The sequence below is a fragment of the Oreochromis niloticus genome, linkage group LG13 (assembly GCF_001858045.2).
Source record: "Oreochromis niloticus isolate F11D_XX linkage group LG13, O_niloticus_UMD_NMBU, whole genome shotgun sequence".
In the NCBI taxonomy this organism is placed as follows: domain Eukaryota; kingdom Metazoa; phylum Chordata; class Actinopteri; order Cichliformes; family Cichlidae; genus Oreochromis; species Oreochromis niloticus.
The window spans coordinates 27,680,135-27,698,035 of NC_031978.2; the positions used below are offsets into that span (position 1 = coordinate 27,680,135).

Genomic DNA, 17,901 nt, shown 5'->3' on the forward strand with positions numbered 1-17,901 from the left:
ACGGAGATGACAAGTGTCTTCTGAAAGTGAAGCCAGAGTTTTCCCCCTCATTGTATAGTTGGCTAAACGTCTTCATCATATACATTTTAAATGGCTATAAATAGTAGCTAAAAACATGCTTCAGTGTTTTGTTCGTCCTCTTCTTAACGTGATGTTTTCTGCCATTGATTCAAGTGTGTGTGCCGTAATCTAGTCCCTTTGTATCAGTGCCCTCCTCCAGCACAACAGTTTTCTTCTACCCTGGAAGTTTTTGACAGGAGAATACTCTACAATTATTTTGTTGCACCAACTGAAGAAAAAAAAAAAGGTGGGGGGTCTCTGGTCTCCTAGCAACAGTCAGCTGCCACCATGCCCAAGGAGGTAAAATTAGTCCTGTGAGAAGAAAGGAAGTAGAATTGGAGAATCCCTTCTCTCTTCTCTCCTTTTTTATCCACTCTGCAAGTTAGATCACCTCACACTGAATTACTTTGTTCCTGTTCAAAATAAGAAATCACTTGGCGTGCAGCTTCATGTTAGACTGATGTCTCTGTGATAGCTGCAAAATAAATTAAGTGAATTCTGTACTTCAAACAGCGTTGCACGATGCTGTAGCTGGCACTGGTGCAGGGATTCCTCCTGTGAACATGCATGCATTTCCCTCCTGCTTTGTTCTGCTGGATCAGTCTGCAGCACCACCACCTCCGCTCCCCTCTACCAGTTTCAGCAGATATTCGCGTCAGTCGCACAGTCACCATGAACACACGTGTCCTGTGGGGTATGTAGATGCTCTCTGTAGACCGCGTGTATTCTCCACACCAGCATGATGTACGGCATAATTAAATAAGCTGTGTGCGCTCTGTTAATTGCCCATGGAGTGTTTGAAGGGCTGGAAAATGTCAAGCTGTGTGTGTGTGTGTGTGTGTGTGTGTGTGTGTGTGTGTGTGTGTGCGTGTGTGTGTGCGTGTGTGTGTGCTCCTGGATATGTCCAGGGCTTGGGTGCTCAGTGTAATAAGCATGTGCAGACAAACCTGTTAGTCCCTCTGGGACAAACCTCTCCCGGGGATCAGCGTTGAGTGTGCTCTCACTCGCTCCGAAATGCAGGGAATGAAGGAATTTTCTGCTTGTTGACACAGATGTCCAAATCATGTTGTTCAAACATGTAATTCACACATGCATCAGCCTTCAAAACACCTCCCACACGCTTTAGCATCTACACATACTGTACATGTCTAATCCTGGTCTTTCCCACTTGACCACAAACTATGATGATGTGAGGTGCTGTTGATGGAGAGTTATGGGAGCAGATTAGACAGTTAGCAAATGCTTAAACTCACAAACACTTTTACTAATAACAACAACTTATAAAGTGCATTTTGAACCGCACGTTTTAACAACTCTAGCATGAAAACTGCAGTTTTTGTTTTTGTTAATGAAGCCAGGGTTGGCAAATGTTTTCAGCTGTCCATAATTACATTACACATAGTGAAATGGTCTAAAGGGGAACTGGGTCTACCAGGTGTCCTCTCAGTTCTGATTTCAGGCTGTATAAAATCCAGCACATGATTGGAGCTGGCGTGATTACAGGTCTTTTTAGACTAGAATAGCTACCACCAGGGCCTCAATGAAATAGACTCTTTTTAAGAGAGGTGTATGAGTGAGGCTGTTTTCAAATTCTCAAGTTGTGCAAGAGATGCATGCCAAGCTTATATCATGGAGGTTTTTTTTAGCTTATTTAGCCCTGATTAATTCCTTCCAACATTTCTAATTGGAAATCTTTAAAACGTCCTGAAATGCTCACAGAATCATGAGATAACTTCAGACTTATTCGATACGTAAGATGATTGTAACTATGATCACATCAGCACCTTTGAATAAATGAGAGGCTGTTTAAATTGAAGCTGCGGTGCCACTGGATAGCTTAGATCAGGGGTCTCAAATCTGCAGCCCCAGAGCCACACGTGGAGATGTTTCCAATCTCTAGTGGTTCCATTTAGTTTCCACAGAAATCCAAATGGATAAGCTTAAAGGTGGCATTGATAACCCACATGCTCCGAAGGTCTATGTGATGTCATCCATAGGGGTTTAGAAAGCTGTAGGTCAGTTTACCTGTACACAGCAGGAACTCAGTGATGTGCTATTAAAATGCAAATAATGTCTTCTACTGATATTTGCATCAACATGTTTTAATGTGTACGTATTCTTTGTCTTTTTTAGAGATGTCAAGCCAGACAATATCCTATTGGATGAACAAGGTAAGGGTGTGAACAGTTTGCTCTGTTTATAAGACAGGATGTAAAACAAAACAGGACTTTTAGGCCTTCAGTATTTATCGTAGTTGTATTGTAGTTGTATAAGAGCACATTTAGACCACAGATCTGTCTGAAAGCATATCACAGTATTCTTTGTGCATTGTTTATTTATTTATTTATTGATTGATTGTCAGATACCTGTTATATTTTGTCATATGGCTCTTAATGAGTTTTATTCTGATTATACTATATGTATTCCTGCTATGTGCACACATTCCACCTTAAAACAGTTTCCTCTGGTCCTATTTCCATGTCATTTAAAGCTGCAATGTTAGCAAAAGACCCCCACCCCCCACCGACTGTGTCATATCGATGGAGTGAATTCAGCAGCTTTAAAGCCGAAAAATCTTATCACAATGAATGACTTTAAGCTGTGTTTCTTTGTTCAACTGCATGTGATTCTAATGCTGTCTGTACCTCCCTGTGTGTGTGCGTCTGTGTTTTGTACTTCTCCTATCTATACAATAAATATGTCTGTCGTGCATTTGTGTTTCTCAAAATCCTTCTATCAGCTTAAGCTGACAGAGGGATTTTGAAAAGTGCTTGATCATCAGGGGAAAACAGAAATTGTACAATAAATAAACCTTAGAGACGGCAGTGATGTTCCCAATCCGCTGCGACGAGTACGACACCCCAGAAACGACCGCAAGAAGGTCAGAGGAGTCGGGGACATCGGACTGACACACAAAATAATGAGGACACTTTGTCCTTACGTATCACATTCCAGCTTACTGAAAGGGGACGTTGTGTCCTCATTTGTTTCCTTCTCTTTTCACATGTGAAAATGTTTCCTTTTGATGTGAGTGAGACATTTATTTAGAAAATGTTGATGGATTTTCGTGTTTCCTCAGGTCACGCTCACCTGACAGACTTCAACATAGCAACAATAATAAAAGACGGAGAGAGAGCCACGGCCTTAGCTGGAACCAAGCCCTACATGGGTAACTAAACATTTATACTGTGCATGAAAAAGAAAGCTACAAGAAAAGGGGGCCTAGTGTAATTAAGTTATTCTTTTCTTTGTAATTTTAAATGCTCAGTTGTACCATTTAACTGTCTCGGTTAGTTAAAGCTCCTAGAACTAATTGCTAGAAGGTGCCAGACGCTGTTCCTTCAATTTCTGAATACATTTTTACGCTCTCATTATCACTAAACAGGCGTGTGTGAATGATATCAAAGAAATTAAACATCCTGTTGATTTGTGAAAATTGGAGGCAAATGTTCCACTATTGTATTATGCGATTGCCGAGGAAAAATGTGCTTTTCTTATGACATTTTTGCAAAGGAACACTGCATGCACAGGCTGTCATTATACAAGCTTTTTCTTCAGAGTGTCTCTCTGCTGTGCTTTCAGCCCCAGAGATCTTCCAGTCTTTTGTGAGTGGAGGTACGGGCTACGCCTTTGAAGTAGACTGGTGGTCACTAGGGGTGACGATCTTCGAAGTGCTGCGCGGATGGGTGAGACATGATTGAAATCGCAGTTTTTATGTTATCGGGCTGCAAAAACGAACTCGCCTCCATTCATTCGCTCGTCTTTCTCTTCCTCAACCTGCTGCTTTTCCTCCTCTTGTCACCCTGTCTCTCTGCTAGAGGCCGTATGACATCCACGCCAGTAACTCGGTGGAATCGCTGATTCAGCTCTTCAGTACTGTCAGTGTCCAGTACAGCCCAGCCTGGCCCAAGGATCTGGTTTCACTACTGAGGAAGGTGAGTGGAGGACGATGGGGCATTATTAACTTCCACTTTTTTACACTTAAACACTTGAGTTTCCCACTGACAATAAAACTGCCATCAGTCATTTTGATTTGGCTCAGCATCTCAGTATAAATGGTGAGCAACACCCGTCAATGGTGGTCACCTTCAGTCACTACGAGGTTGCACAAGTTGCCTGGTGGGATGAATATAATAATAAACGCGAATTCACTGTGTAATTGTGTAACTTTATTAGCAGCGTCCTCCTAAAATGCGGCAACAACATTGGGAGTAACATCCTCCTCTCTGCCCCTTAATGCTCTCTATGGTCGCTATGGTAACGTGTAAATATTTCTTTCAAAATAAGACGCACAACTACAACATAGGAAAAGACCCAGGAAAACTGAGTTAACGATAAAAACCCTGAAAACCGTAAATTTTACACCCGAGCCTCAACTCTTGTGGCCCGGTACCAAACGACTCACGGTACCGGTCCGTGAGCCGGGGGTTGGGGACTGCTGTAATAAGGGACTCAAGTCTTCTGATTGTGTTCTGAAGCAAAGTTGCTGAACGTCTGTCATCTTTCAGTTAAATCTCCATCCAGCAGAAACTGCTAGATCTGCAAGGATCTGGCTGCACTCTGAAAATCAAATTAGTTAATGTGAATTTCTGTATACATAGTCCGTACCATCTGATATATCACTGCTAATTCCTGTATTATTACAAAAAGATTGTGTGTAACTTGACTGAGTCCATCTTTTGCTGTCGCCTTGAAGACGGCGAGCTGACTGCGAGTGGTCGCTGACTCGTCTTTGAAGCAACCATTTCAAAAGCAGCGAGTTCACACGTTCGTTGCACACAGTTATGCTAACGTTTGGTTGTATTGCAAACTCTGTTGTTTTCCACAGTGTGACTGTAACACACAGCACCATCCTACTATGCAGCTAGTGCAAGGAAATTTGAAAAAGGTATGATAGGAACAACTGCTTATCCGTGATGTAATAAGATCCTCTTCACAGAAAGCACCTTTCTTTCTTCTATTGCTCTGTCACCCAGTGTGCACAGCTCAGAGACAGATACTGTCTATAGATTTTTTTTCCCTCTGCCTTTTTAGTTTAAAGGAGGAGTATAAAAGTAACCAAATTTAGTTACAAAGTTGCCAAGTTAGCAACCAGTGAGGTGAACTGAACAGGGACAGGGTCGTGAGTGAGAGGGGTGTGAGATGGACAAGCTGAGATGCATAATTTCTATATTTACAATAAAATAAATATCCGATTGCTAAAGCTGAAAAGCAAATATCTACCCAGTAAACAAATATCCAAATTGTCAAACATGTATGAACAGGCTTAGCGATCAGCTCTATTCTGACGCTCAGAACGACAAAGCTCACTAATCGCTCTCAACAAGGAATCCATTATCTCTCTTTATTAGCAAAGAGCAGTGTTTTTAGTTGGCTCAGGCCTTCACCTTGCTGGCAAAAACCTGTAATCTTAATTTTATGGCTTGTCTTTAATCAGGTTCACGTCTTCTTTACCAGCTGGTGTTTGTGCCAAGATTTTTTTCACGGTGTCAGTATGCATCGCTTTCATCCAAGGTTTAGGAGAGAAGTCATAAACATTCGGTTTGGACATTTTAATAAAATGTATATGAGCTAGCTGATAAATGGAAAGGTTAGGAATGTGAATGCCAGTCCCAGGAAACTAAAGTTACAGTTTTTAATTAAGTGAAGGCAGATTAACTCTGACCCGTGTTGCCTGAGTGCAGATGGTCTTCCTAAGAAAGAGGAGCAGGATGTAGAGGTAAAAAGGTCAGCGGAGCCTGTGGAACTGATGCTGCAGGTACTCTGTGTATGCGTGAGTGTTGTGGGGAGGGGGGATGATCCGAGACCCCAAGGGCAAAGAAGGGATGGAGAAAAAAAATGACAGATGGGAATCTGAGGGATGAAAGCACAGAAACTGAGCGTGTGGGTGAGAGACGAAACAGTGCATGTGTATCTTTGTGTGCTAACTCATCATAACGAGTGTTTTAGTCTAATATTGAGGCTGAAAATGTTTTCTTAAAAGTGAAAGTGTGCCAGTTGGATGAGATAACTCCCTCTGGATCAAATGTTAATAATTCTGCTCCAAACTTTCCTTGCAATAAAAACCCACCTTATTCTGCTTTGCATCAGCGTGTTGTCATCTAAGCAAGCAAAACTGTTCTGGAAACAAGTCCTCTCCTCCCCTCTGGTGATATTTCTGTAGTTATTTGAAGACAAGATTTTCGAGTGGGGAAGGAAAACTGTGGCTTGTTCAGGAGGATACTCTTTGGCAGAGTGTAAGTGCAGAGCAGGAGTGCGTGCATGTGCTCTGCGTCTGAATGACTGAGTGTTCTGGACGGCGCGACGGTCTCTTCCGCTCTGCTGCTGATCGATTACCGTGTCTGGACTCCACCGAGACTGAGCTAACCGGCCCTGCAGGAGAAAACTGAATCAGCCTGTGACCAAAAGGAAGAAAATAAAGCGCAGGAAGCGAGCTAACACGACAACAAAAGCCACATCCCATTGTCATCTCCAGCATTTTACCCCCGAGGTGAAAAATGAAGCAGATGGCATTCCATTTAAAAACACAACTGTATCAGCACCAGCTCTTCTTTTCTCCCTGGACTGTGCGACTCCATTCATGTGTGGTGTTCATCTGTTCTGATCAGTGCAACAATTTTGATTCAACCTGATTGGAGTCAGATTTGATTAACAATGCCTCCTGTTGGGGGATTTATTAGTAAAGGTGCATTCGCCTCCTGTTCAAATGTAGTGGCAACATAATTATTAGTTTTCTACGGAGAAGGAAGTAAAATTGTGTTTTGGTCAATTATTTCTATTTTTGCAATAATAAATCTTTTATTGTTGGGAAGCCTGTTTGTTTCCCCATAAATAATACCACATTTGTAGGTTGAGCAGCAGAGTTGAGTATGTGCCCATGAAAAACTTGCCAAACCTTCTCTTGCTAGTGCCAAACAGCTTATTCTGCTGTTGGTTCTTGTTTAGAGCTCCTGGTACCCCAGGTACTGACAGTCAGGGGCCTGATTGGTCCTGTTCATCGATGAGTCGGGAGTCTTCCTACACCTGTTGAGTCGTACGGTCAAAATGTTGCAGTGTTGATTGCTGCACCAATAGGGTAACAGTTTTTAGCGGAGTGCGGTGACGGTGTGGGGCGGCAGAGATATCTCAAGATGATATTCTGCAGCCAGTGGCAATCCCATATCTCCACAGTCTGGGACCGAACTCTATCCTCCAAGATGACAACACTCTCCGCAGAGCGAGGCTTATCATTGACTAGGATGGAATGACCTGCCTGCAGCCCTGACCTCAACCCCGCTGGGATCCGTTTGGATGTGCTGTTTGTGCCAGAGTGACTAACACAACCACATTGGCTGATTTGTGACAAATGAAAAATAGGATGTCATCACATAGCAGTGTGTGACCAAGCTGGAGACCGGCCATCCAAGCCCCTGTTTGTTAAAACAATAAACTGTTAAATTGCCAATATCTCTTTATTGTATTTCTTCAGGCTTCAACCATCCAATCTAAAAAATGACACCGGCCAAGAGTCAGTACCAGCTGTTTTATAAATGAAAGACTTTTATAAATGAAAGAAAGATTGTAGGAATAGTCTTAACCACTTGAGGTGAGGGCTCTTCAAAAAGAAATGAAGGTGCCTTTGACTCTCACACTGCCATGACCTGAAAACCTACACAGACAGATCATAAGAATGTATAGTGATAAAACTCAAAACCAAAAAAGCAGATTTCATGGTTTCAATATCTGCATGTCAGAAAGCCAAACACCTGCTATTAGCTAGATAAACATGCATGATCAAAAGGTTTTGACAGCAGATGTTAAATACTGGGGGGGGGGAGCACAAAAATGAAAGTGATACAGGGTCCTGGTAGTGTGCAGGCTGGCACACTATCCTGGTTTACTGGGACACTCAATGGGAATAAGTGTTTATTGAGGAAATGTATTTTAGCTTTTGTGCTGTTGTAGCTGAAAAACAGTTTAGAATAGTGACCAAAAATTACATCCTCTCTCTCTTAAACAATTTTCCAAATCCTCCATGGAAAGCATCAAAAATCCAATCTCCATCAGGTGTCCAACTCCAGGCCTCAATATCAGGTGTCCTGCAGGTTTTAGACATCACCCTGGTTAAAGCGCAAAGTTGTGTTGTTTTGTTTCTTGTGGACTTTGGAAATTTGCACAGCCCTGTGAATAATATTACTTTACATTATTAAAGTCATAAGCAAAGAAAAAGATTGAATATAGGTCTCCAATGATAAGTGAAATGAACTGCTCGTCACATTGAGAATGGTTGCTCAAGCTCACCCTCATATCCGCTCCCATTTTCTCTTCCCTTTGAAGAGATGATCCAGTTTAACTGTTCCTTTTATTAATGCAAGACTTCCAGCGTCTTGGGTTTGATCATTTTTATTAAAGCTAATAATCTTTATTTATAGTCTGTTTTTTTGACTCATGTGTTCACACAAGGCAGCAACTTCATAACAGACTCTACCAAAGCAGTGTAAGGTTCACAGTCCTGCGGGTTTAACATATCATTGAGTTCAACACATACAAGCATATTAGTAAGATATAGCAGATGAAAAGGGATGGCAGGTGGTAAAAAGGAAAGGAGGGAAAAAATAAAACTCATGTAAGGGTTTTATTTCACCTCCCATGGAGAGCAGCCTGGCTGTGAGCGAGGAGAGAAGTTGTGAAGGTGATGTTGCTACTCAGAAAGTGATGTTGATGAAGTGTGTGCTTGTGTGTGTCTTTTCCTTCCAGCTACTGACAGTGAACCCAGAGCATCGTTTCTCCAGCCTGTCTGACATGCAGACCGCTCCCTACCTCGCTGACGTCAACTGGGACGCTGTGTATGAGAAGAAAATGGAGGCTGGATTTGTTCCCAATGTTAGTGTAAAGCCATCGCATACCCCCCTCTCTCTCTCTCTCTCTCACACACACACACACACACACACACACACACACACACACACACACACACACACACACACACACACACACACACACACACACTGAAGCACTCCTTCACGCTTACTGATCATAATGAGCATTTTTGGCAACTAAATAATGCACACTGCATGCAGCGTCTTTGCGGTGCACTCACCTTATATTCCTGCTTGCATGTCAGTGCATTCATGTGTGCTATTCCCTGTTGATGCTCAGAGTGTGTGCACTCTGTGGTCCATTTACGATGGATGCTGTTCCTCTGTTTGTTTCTAATTATCTCACGTACATCTCGCTCACACAGAAAGGTCGCCTACACTGCGACCCCACCTTCGAGCTGGAGGAGATGATCCTGGAGTCGCGTCCTCTTCACAAGAAGAAAAAGAGGCTGGCAAAGAACCGATCACGAGACAACAGCAAGGATTCACAGTCTGTAAGTGACACGGTCCTCTGCACAGAGCTGCTGCGTCCGTTCTTTTATCTCATAAAGCAACACTTAGTGTGATACCTCTGGTACCAACAGCTTTGACTTTTATGCATAGAGGGCACAAACTAAACCATTAGTTTGCAATTAATTTGCTTCTTAGTGAGTCGAAAACAGTACAGCTAAAGAAACTTTTTAAACTGCAAGAGATGCAGACCAAAAATAGAAACACTGTTTGTGCCAACATATCACTTTTGTTCTTCCCACTTAAAATAACCTAAATTTCTTCTAGTACTGCTTAGTTGTGATCAGTTCTCAAATCTGTTGAGAAAGAAGTGCCAAGGCAGTGTGTCGGTAGCTGTTGGTAGTTTTGATTTGATTTATAATGCTTAAAATATACATGATCAGGCATAACATTATGACCTGTGACAGATGACATGATAACACTGATTATCTGTTCATCATGGCACCTGTTAGCAGCTGGGCCATATTAGGGAGCGAGTGAACATTTTGTCCACAAATTTGATGTTAGAAGCAGGAAAAATGGACAAGTGCGAGGATTTAATTAAGACTGACAAGAGCCAGATTATGATGGCTAGACGACTGGGTCAGAGCATCTCCAAAACCACAGCTCATGTGTTCCCAGTCTGCAGTGGTTAGTATCAGAGATGGGCAGTAACGCGTTACTGTAATCTGATTACTTTTTTCAAGTAACGAATAATGTAAGGGATTACTATTGCAAAAACAGTAATTAGATTACCGTTACTTTCACGTAGGAACGCTGCGTTACTGCGTTACTAAAACCGTGATTTTTTTGCGATAATGTCTCATGACAGTGACGTAAGCGAGTGCGACGTTCGTGACAACAGCTGTCTGCAGATCAACAATGGATAATATATCGAGTGCGGGAGAGAGTATGAGCGTGCAGCGTTTAAAGCGTGGAAGTACTGACCTTATTTTGAGTTTGATTCCATAAAAAGTGACAAAAAACCCCCTAAACTTCAAAGCAAGCAGCGAGTGCGCTACGACGTAATGTGAAATTCACAGAGAAACTCGCGGATTCTTCCACTGACCGCTGCGGCACACCTGCACCAGGGTAAACCTCCGCCTAACCCACTCCTGCTTTACAGGTGAAAATAGAGCAACAGGACCGCTAGTCTTTGATTTTATTTATTTTCTGCTGTGATTTACTTTCATCTATTTGAAAGAGTGAGTGTAAACACAAAAAAATATTTTATTTTATGTGCTGGAATGTGCAGAAAATAGGTTTAAATGTTAAACAAATTTCTTCCAGTCAGAGAATGTTGCATATAATTAAATTTTTGCTTGATGCATAAAGTTAAAAGATTTAAAGTTTAAAGTTTTAAAAAGAGACGTTTCCATTTGATTACATTTTGTATGATGGATTATGCAGAAAAAGTAGAATTGGGCTGAAAGATCTATCGCTTTATCACCTATTCAGGTTGTAAATCGTGTTTTTAAAAAGTAACTAAGTAATTAATTACTTTTGAAAATAAGTAATCAGTAAAGTAACGGGATTACTTTTTGGGGGACGTAATCAGTAATTAGTTACTGATTACTTTTTTCAAGTAACTTGACCAACACTGGTCAGTATCTATCAAAAGTGGCCCAAGGAAGGAACTGACAGGTGGGGAGCGATGGTTGGCCCGCGTGGTCCAATCCAACAGACGAGCTACCATAGCTCAAATTACAGAAAGCTTCTGATTGGTTCCAATAGAAAGGTGTCAAGGTGTATTTTTTTTATTCCCTGATCTAAAGAATAGTGAAAACCAGAGAACTGGTAAACACTGTAACCAAAGAAAAGTCAATAAAAATAATAAAAATACAGGATCCTTGTCCTCAGAAAGGCAAAATGATCTCCATCTTCTTTCATATTTAGTAACAAGAGATGAAGTCCTCTTAGTGCTCTTAGTAGTTATATAACCTCTGCATTAAAAGCACTATGTTCTGTTAAGGAGGATGATTTTGGAGCCACGAGTATGAAGGTGGAATTGAAGATGTCACTGCATCTGTTAAAAGGGCTTTATTCTCTTTGATGATACAAAGGGATAATTTTAGTTTTTTCATCTTCAAAAGAGTTATTTTCTCGTAGGCACCGATATGATTTGCTGTTTACCTGTTGTTTTGATCTTTGTAGCCTTACCTCCAGCAGATTAGTGTGGTTTTTGCTTTGTACAGTTAGGTTTTTGTTAGGTTTTGGACAATTACACATTTTCTATAGTGTTGCCTTTGTGCAGCACTGCAGTAGACTTTGAATCACAGTCCTTGTATGATTGTGCAGACTTTCAACTTAAGATCAAAGGGGTTTAACAAAAGCATTGCATTAACTGTTTAGGAATTAGAGTCATTTGAATACACAGTCTCTATTTTTAGAGACTGAAAAGACAAAGATTGTTTTTAGTACTTGCATGAAGCCTAGAACCCACGGACGTCACCCAATGGCCTTCTTGTCAAGTGTAAATGGTGGTTTTCCATATTGTGATAAGTCGCGTGGTTTTCCATTCATGAAAGCGTCTCTCAATTGTAGCCTATGAAAGTTAAATGCCTGCCTCCTTGAGAAGTTTTTCCTCTGTGTCTCTCTGATAGGCTTATTTTGTTTTTCAGCCTGATGATGGGCTCCTTCATTTCTATGTCAATCCATTTTTACAGAGTTTCAGTGAAAAACTACCAAGTAGCTTCCAAGTTCAACACTTCAGAATCAGCTTCGTATCTTTCATCTGCTTCAGCTCATGAAATAATGAGAGAACAGGGCATGAAACATCTCATCAATAACCTGCTTACTTTTGAGCCTCTAAATATGAATTATTGTAATTCCTAAACAATTAATCCAAAGCTTTTTTTTCATAACCCTTAAATTAAAGGTGAAAGTCAAAATGTGTTTGATTGTCCAGATACATATGGACAGACTTAACTGTCATTGCTAAAAGCGAAAGATTATGAAGGGAACACCAGAAGAGTGGTATAAATAATTTTTACCCACTGCATTACTCATTGGTACAGTTTTTATGAAGAGCCCGGGCCATTCCAGGATAACAATGCAGCTCAGGCTTACCTTTGTCTCCGCTCTGTCACATCCTGTCAAAACTGTATATTTTTAGATTGGCAGTGAGCCAGTTGGCATCTTTTTTTTTTAATGTTTTTTCCTCAGCTGTAGTGAATTACCTGTGCTCTTAGCTCTGTGATACAGTAGAAGGATAAAGTGAGACATACTCTACACGGATGCTGTACACCTGTCTAATCATGCTCATGTTCACAGAGGCAATAATTTCTCCTTTGCTGTCATACAGCTCAATTCCTATATTGTTAAATACTTGCTGTTGATCTTTGGAGTCTCAACCCCCACCGGTCCTGGCAGTTTGCGTCCCCCTACCTGAGCCTGTTCTTCCTGTTAAAACTGAGTTTTTTTCTTTCCACTGTCACCAAGTACTAACTTGATTGTTAGGCTACGTTCACACTGCACATCAAATCCGACTTTTTTGACCCTTTGCGACCCATGTCCGATCATGGTATGACAGTTTGAACAGCACAAATCCGATATTTTCAAATCCGATCTGGGTCACTTTCGTATGTGGTTTAATCCGATACATATCTGATGTCTTAGAAAGCGACTGCTGTTTGAATGGTCATGTCGCATTAAATCCATCTTTTACGTCACTGACACAAGACAGACGCCAATTATCAGCGTCGGAGAAGACAAACGAGAAAGCATGGCGGCCATTGTTAAAGCACGGGCTCTCGTTTTTCTCAGTGTCCTTCTTTCTCTAATTAATTTGTCAAAATTCTGTCGGTTACGACTGTGCAGAAATTGATAGACTGCTGCAACAACACCTACTAGCTCTGTAGCCGCCATTTTTACTTCAATAAACAGAGCGCGTTGTGTGCAACGTCGTCTTTTGCGCATGCGCGCTGCTTTGAGGGCTGTGAACCGTTCACATTAGAGCGCGTTTGCTGTCACATTTTATTTCTAGTGTGAACAAGCAGACAAAAGAAATCGGATTTGATCAAAAAATAGGAATTGAGCGTTAAGACCTGCAGTGTGAACGTAGCCTTAGAGTTCTCTCTCTATTTCTCACTTTACAATATAAAGAGCCTTGAGGCAGCTGTTGTTGTGATTTCGCACTGTACAATTAAAATTGAATTGAATTAATAGGCTGTTCTGTTAAAGGATGAAATGAATAATCCCCAAAAAAGAAAATTATTGCAGTTTAAATGTTACCAATTTCAATTTCAGTTCCAACAACTACAGCAAAACAAAAGGATTTTGAGATAGCAGATGAATAGCAATGCAAGATATAAATGTCCTCTTCATTTCGCCTTAATACGTGATGAGGTCTGCTGTCTGATTTGTGTGTGCTGTGAGCAGGATCAGAGCGTAACTGCAGCAGTGCAGTCTCTGTTTCTTTGCCTTGGTGTTATGTTTGATTGAGACATTATTTACCACAGACGGGAGATGTCCTCTCTGTATTTATGAAAAGCAGCCTGCACCCATCAGACGCTCATCATGACATCAGCGCATGTGCGTGTGTCACGTGTTATCTGGGCTGATGAACATGTGCAAAGAGCGTGCACCTCTAACAATAGGGTTGTGAGACGCTGTGTGTGGAGCACATGTGTGTGCCCGCTTGCGTGTACTCATACTGTGTTATTACTGAGATTATTAAATTATGAAGCCTTCGGTGCTGTTGTCATGGCCCCAAGTGCTTTTGGAAATATGAGCTTCTATTTTCGTCTTGGGCCAAACATCCAATTTGAGGAGAGCTCACAAACAATTCATGACTTGTTTAAAAGAGCAACGGGGGGGAAGGATGAATATCCCTGGGAGGTCACGCACTTGACAGATTGAAGTTGACGTCAAGTTTTGTTTTGTGTTTTTTTTTTAAAATCTGCGGTTCTCGATGATGCTGATGATGATGAGGTCGATGTGTAAGATGACGATGAGTGTGCTTTGTCTGTCATCTGCCTGCAGGAGAACGACTATCTACAGGAGTGCCTTGAAGTGGTGCAGCAAGAGTTCATGATCTTCAACCGAGAGAAGTAAGAGAACAGAAGAGCAGCAGACCGTCTATAACATGGGCTAAAAGCAGAGGTTTCTTTTTTTTATTCAACACAGCCAGAATGAAATTAGCTACCATTAGTGTCATCCTTTTAGAACGAATGCAAAGGACAGAAACATTCCTGCGACTTGCCTTGTTTGCCCTTTAAACAATCGGATTGATATCCTCAGCTGGAGCTAAATTTAATCTTCTTTCATGTTTCTTTTCTTAGATTGTGAGGCAACATAGGGGTTCATTTGTCTTTGATCTTAAAGCTATCTCGCAACCTCTTATTTTGGAGGAGCAGCAATCATATATTTAGAAAAACCAACGGCAGTAATTTAGCTAAATTAGTGACACTTTATATGTAGTTAAAACCAGCTATTTTGCCCTTAAACCCCTGAGACAAGAGGTCGGCACATTTTACTGTTTCCTTTATTAAATTACATAAAATCAAAGACAAATTGAGACTTATATACAGCAGTCTAAGGTAACAAAGCATCTTTGTCCTTGTCCTTGTCTCCCTTGTTAGAATCACCAGTCAGCTTAACAGTTATGTCACAATCATGTCAATCAGGAGCCAATGCAGGCACAAGGAGAAGAGGCTCAGTTGATCAGGAGGACCAAAGCAGGTTCTGGCTTCCTGCTCTAAAGTGTCGGCACTAACCAGTATGCTAGCATTCAGTCCTGTAATAATACATCGTTTCAAATATGTTATGGTTCTTGTTTTCCAAGGTGCTGCTGGTGCTGAGAAACATCTGGGAAAAAAATGCAAAAAAATATAAATTTCTTACAACCTACGCTTGTAGATATTATATCAAAATTATACGCCTTTACTGTTTAATCATGAAAGTGTCTCCTTTTACATTTTTCCCCTCTTTTAGATTTATTTGCATGTTTATTTCATAAGATATTCGTGTAGGAGACGGACAAAAAGCAGAGTCCTACACAACGTCTAACTTGTGAAAATAAACAGTCGTGTGAAAAAAGTTTCAGAGGACTTTTTGCAGTCCTGTAAAAAGCTAAGTACACCCTTACTGCTTCCATAGGAATTAAGAGTATAAGTAGCTGCTGCGAATCAAATGCACTTGATTAATTGGTCAACAGGAAGTATGGACACGAGTCTTTAGGTCTGGAACATTCACGTATGTGACAATGCCACAATCAATCAAGGAGTCTTCAATGCAATGCTCAGCGAAACTGCAAAAAACCTGCATCTCAGACTGTACAGGCGTCAGTTAGAATGTTACATTTCATGACAGTACGATTAGAAAACGAGTAAGCAGGGGTGGTTTGTTAAAAAGGGTTGCCAGGAGAAAGCTTGAATTCACTGGATGCAAAGGTTTGCTTTGGAAAGATACAACTGAACGAACTGCAAGACTTCTGTAATTATGTCTTTTAAACATAGAAGACTAAAATGGAGATGTTTGTCTATAATGAGCAGTGCCATGTTTGACCTAACCCAAACCAGATCATCAGCTCAAACTCCTTATAACAACGGCCAAGCACGGTGGTGGAGGGGTGATGGGTTTGGTTTTGGGGTTTTTTTCGCAACCATGGGACCTGGATACCTCACAGTCGACCATGAACTGCTCTGTATACCAAAGTATTCTAGAGTCAAATGAGACCATGCGTGTCAGCTAAAGCGTGGCAGAAACTGGGTCATGCAACATGACAACGGTGCTAAGTGCATCATCAAATTTACAACAGAATGGCTAAAAAAAAGAAAGGAATCAAGGTGTTACTATGACCCAGACCTCAAACCAACTAAAATGCTTTGGCAGGATCTTAAGAGGTTGTTGTTGTTCAGAAGAAAGATGGCCAGTGGAAAAAACAAACAAACAAAAACTAACCCTTCATATTAAATTTAATAGGATCTCACTCAGTTCCAGTACCATTAAAACCTGTAAAAAGCCTCCCAAATATATTAAACAACTTTAAAAAAAAAACAACAACAACTATATGGATAAAAAAACCAATATGGATCGAGTGTAATATCTTGTATGATAAAAATGCTGAGGATGCCAGTTTCATACGATAGTATAAGGAATGTACATTGTATGCGACATATAATACATAAATATTTACTACATTTCTTTTCTGTATGGGCGATTTCATTTCTTTTTTCCACCTTTTCCGCCTCCGTTGTGTTTGTTACATTGCAGATACAGCACACAATCAAATATTTCTGACTGTGCATACTGATTGTTTGACTAATCTGGAGGTTTGTTTAAGACCCGTCTGATTGTTTTGACTGCTCCAGTTTCTCCTGCTGTCAGACTTTGCTGCAGCGATATCAGTGTATTTTCCCCCCTACGTGTCCACACGCACTTTCAAAACTAAGGCGGCACAATAACAATTCATGATGATAGTCAGATCTATAAAAATAAATCTGCACTTCAAAGGTTTGCAGTCATAATGATGAGTTAAAAAAAAAAACTGTCACCTTTACTTATACCATGACTGCTTTGGTGAATGTGGGGCTGACACTGGAAATGCCCGTAAGATTGCAGTGGGAACACTGTCAGATGGAAAGTTAAGGGCTGCCATATGTGAACAGGTACAGCAAATGCTAATTTAATCCTCCAGTGATTCAAAAACAAAAAAACACAAGAGCATGCAGCATAGAGTTACTGGTATAGGAAGAAAAGCATTACATATTAGTCCAGACCTGTACGACAGCCAGGCTTCTGTAATGAAATGACTCGGTTATGTAAATCAGAGATGACAGGAGGCTTTTTAAGAGTGTAGCTAAATATAATGCATCTAATGTTTTCTTTACATCTGCAGAATACACACTGCACGACATAAATTACTACTTTACAGTCCATTTATCATAGAATGTATCTCTTTGTATGTGAAGTGAGCAATATTGGTTCAGTGCTGCTCTAAATTATTGCCTCATTTATTATTGACCAGGTCCTGCCGCTGCAATGTTACTGCAGTCCTCTATGGCAAATGTCTTATTATATCCTATTGGTCTGATTAATGGCATGTTACTTCTATTTATAATAGAGGGCATAATGTCTAGAGTTATGCGCAGTGATATGCATTATATAGTAAAGTCTAAAGGCCTCTTGACTATTTTTCTGAGGATTTTATAGCTGAAAAGATTGGAAAAATAATGTAATTATACAACATGGGGGCGTATCTCGGCTGCCATCATAAATGTGGTGATTTCATATAGAGCCAGTTCACAGTTAGTTTATCTTGAATGGTTTGTATAGTGAGTTAATTATATTCAAAACTATAAGATGTATCCCCTCTGAGCAGGCACTTGGTGACTGCGGGGAGGAAGAACTACCTTAGGACAGGAAGAGATGTCCAGGTTAGAGGCAGCCACCTGCAGCAGGCGAATGGAGAGTGAAGGGAAAGAGAAGAAAAGAAGTGCACAGGGCAAACATGCACACGTGTGTTTACATATTCATGAGTCACTGTTTCTCT

General features: G+C 40.8%; 1 protein-coding gene across 3 annotated transcripts in view; it reads left to right on the forward strand.

The window, feature by feature from the left end:
- Window positions 1–17,901, forward strand: part of stk32c (serine/threonine kinase 32C) — a 37,550-nt gene that overhangs the window by 14,205 nt on the left and 5,444 nt on the right. For 2 of the 3 annotated variants that reach the window (XM_019367013.2, XM_019367011.2), the window contains exons 3-9: window positions 2,194–2,231; window positions 3,140–3,229; window positions 3,643–3,746; window positions 3,879–3,995; window positions 8,797–8,922; window positions 9,284–9,412; window positions 14,391–14,458. In XM_019367013.2, coding sequence (XP_019222558.1) covers window positions 2,194–2,231; window positions 3,140–3,229; window positions 3,643–3,746; window positions 3,879–3,995; window positions 8,797–8,922; window positions 9,284–9,412; window positions 14,391–14,458 — 672 coding nt within the window. Of the gene's footprint in view, window positions 1–2,193; window positions 2,232–3,139; window positions 3,230–3,642; window positions 3,747–3,878; window positions 3,996–8,796; window positions 8,923–9,283; window positions 9,413–14,390; window positions 14,459–14,989; window positions 17,898–17,901 lie in introns of those variants that run through there. The other variant, XM_019367015.1, reaches the window with a different exon arrangement.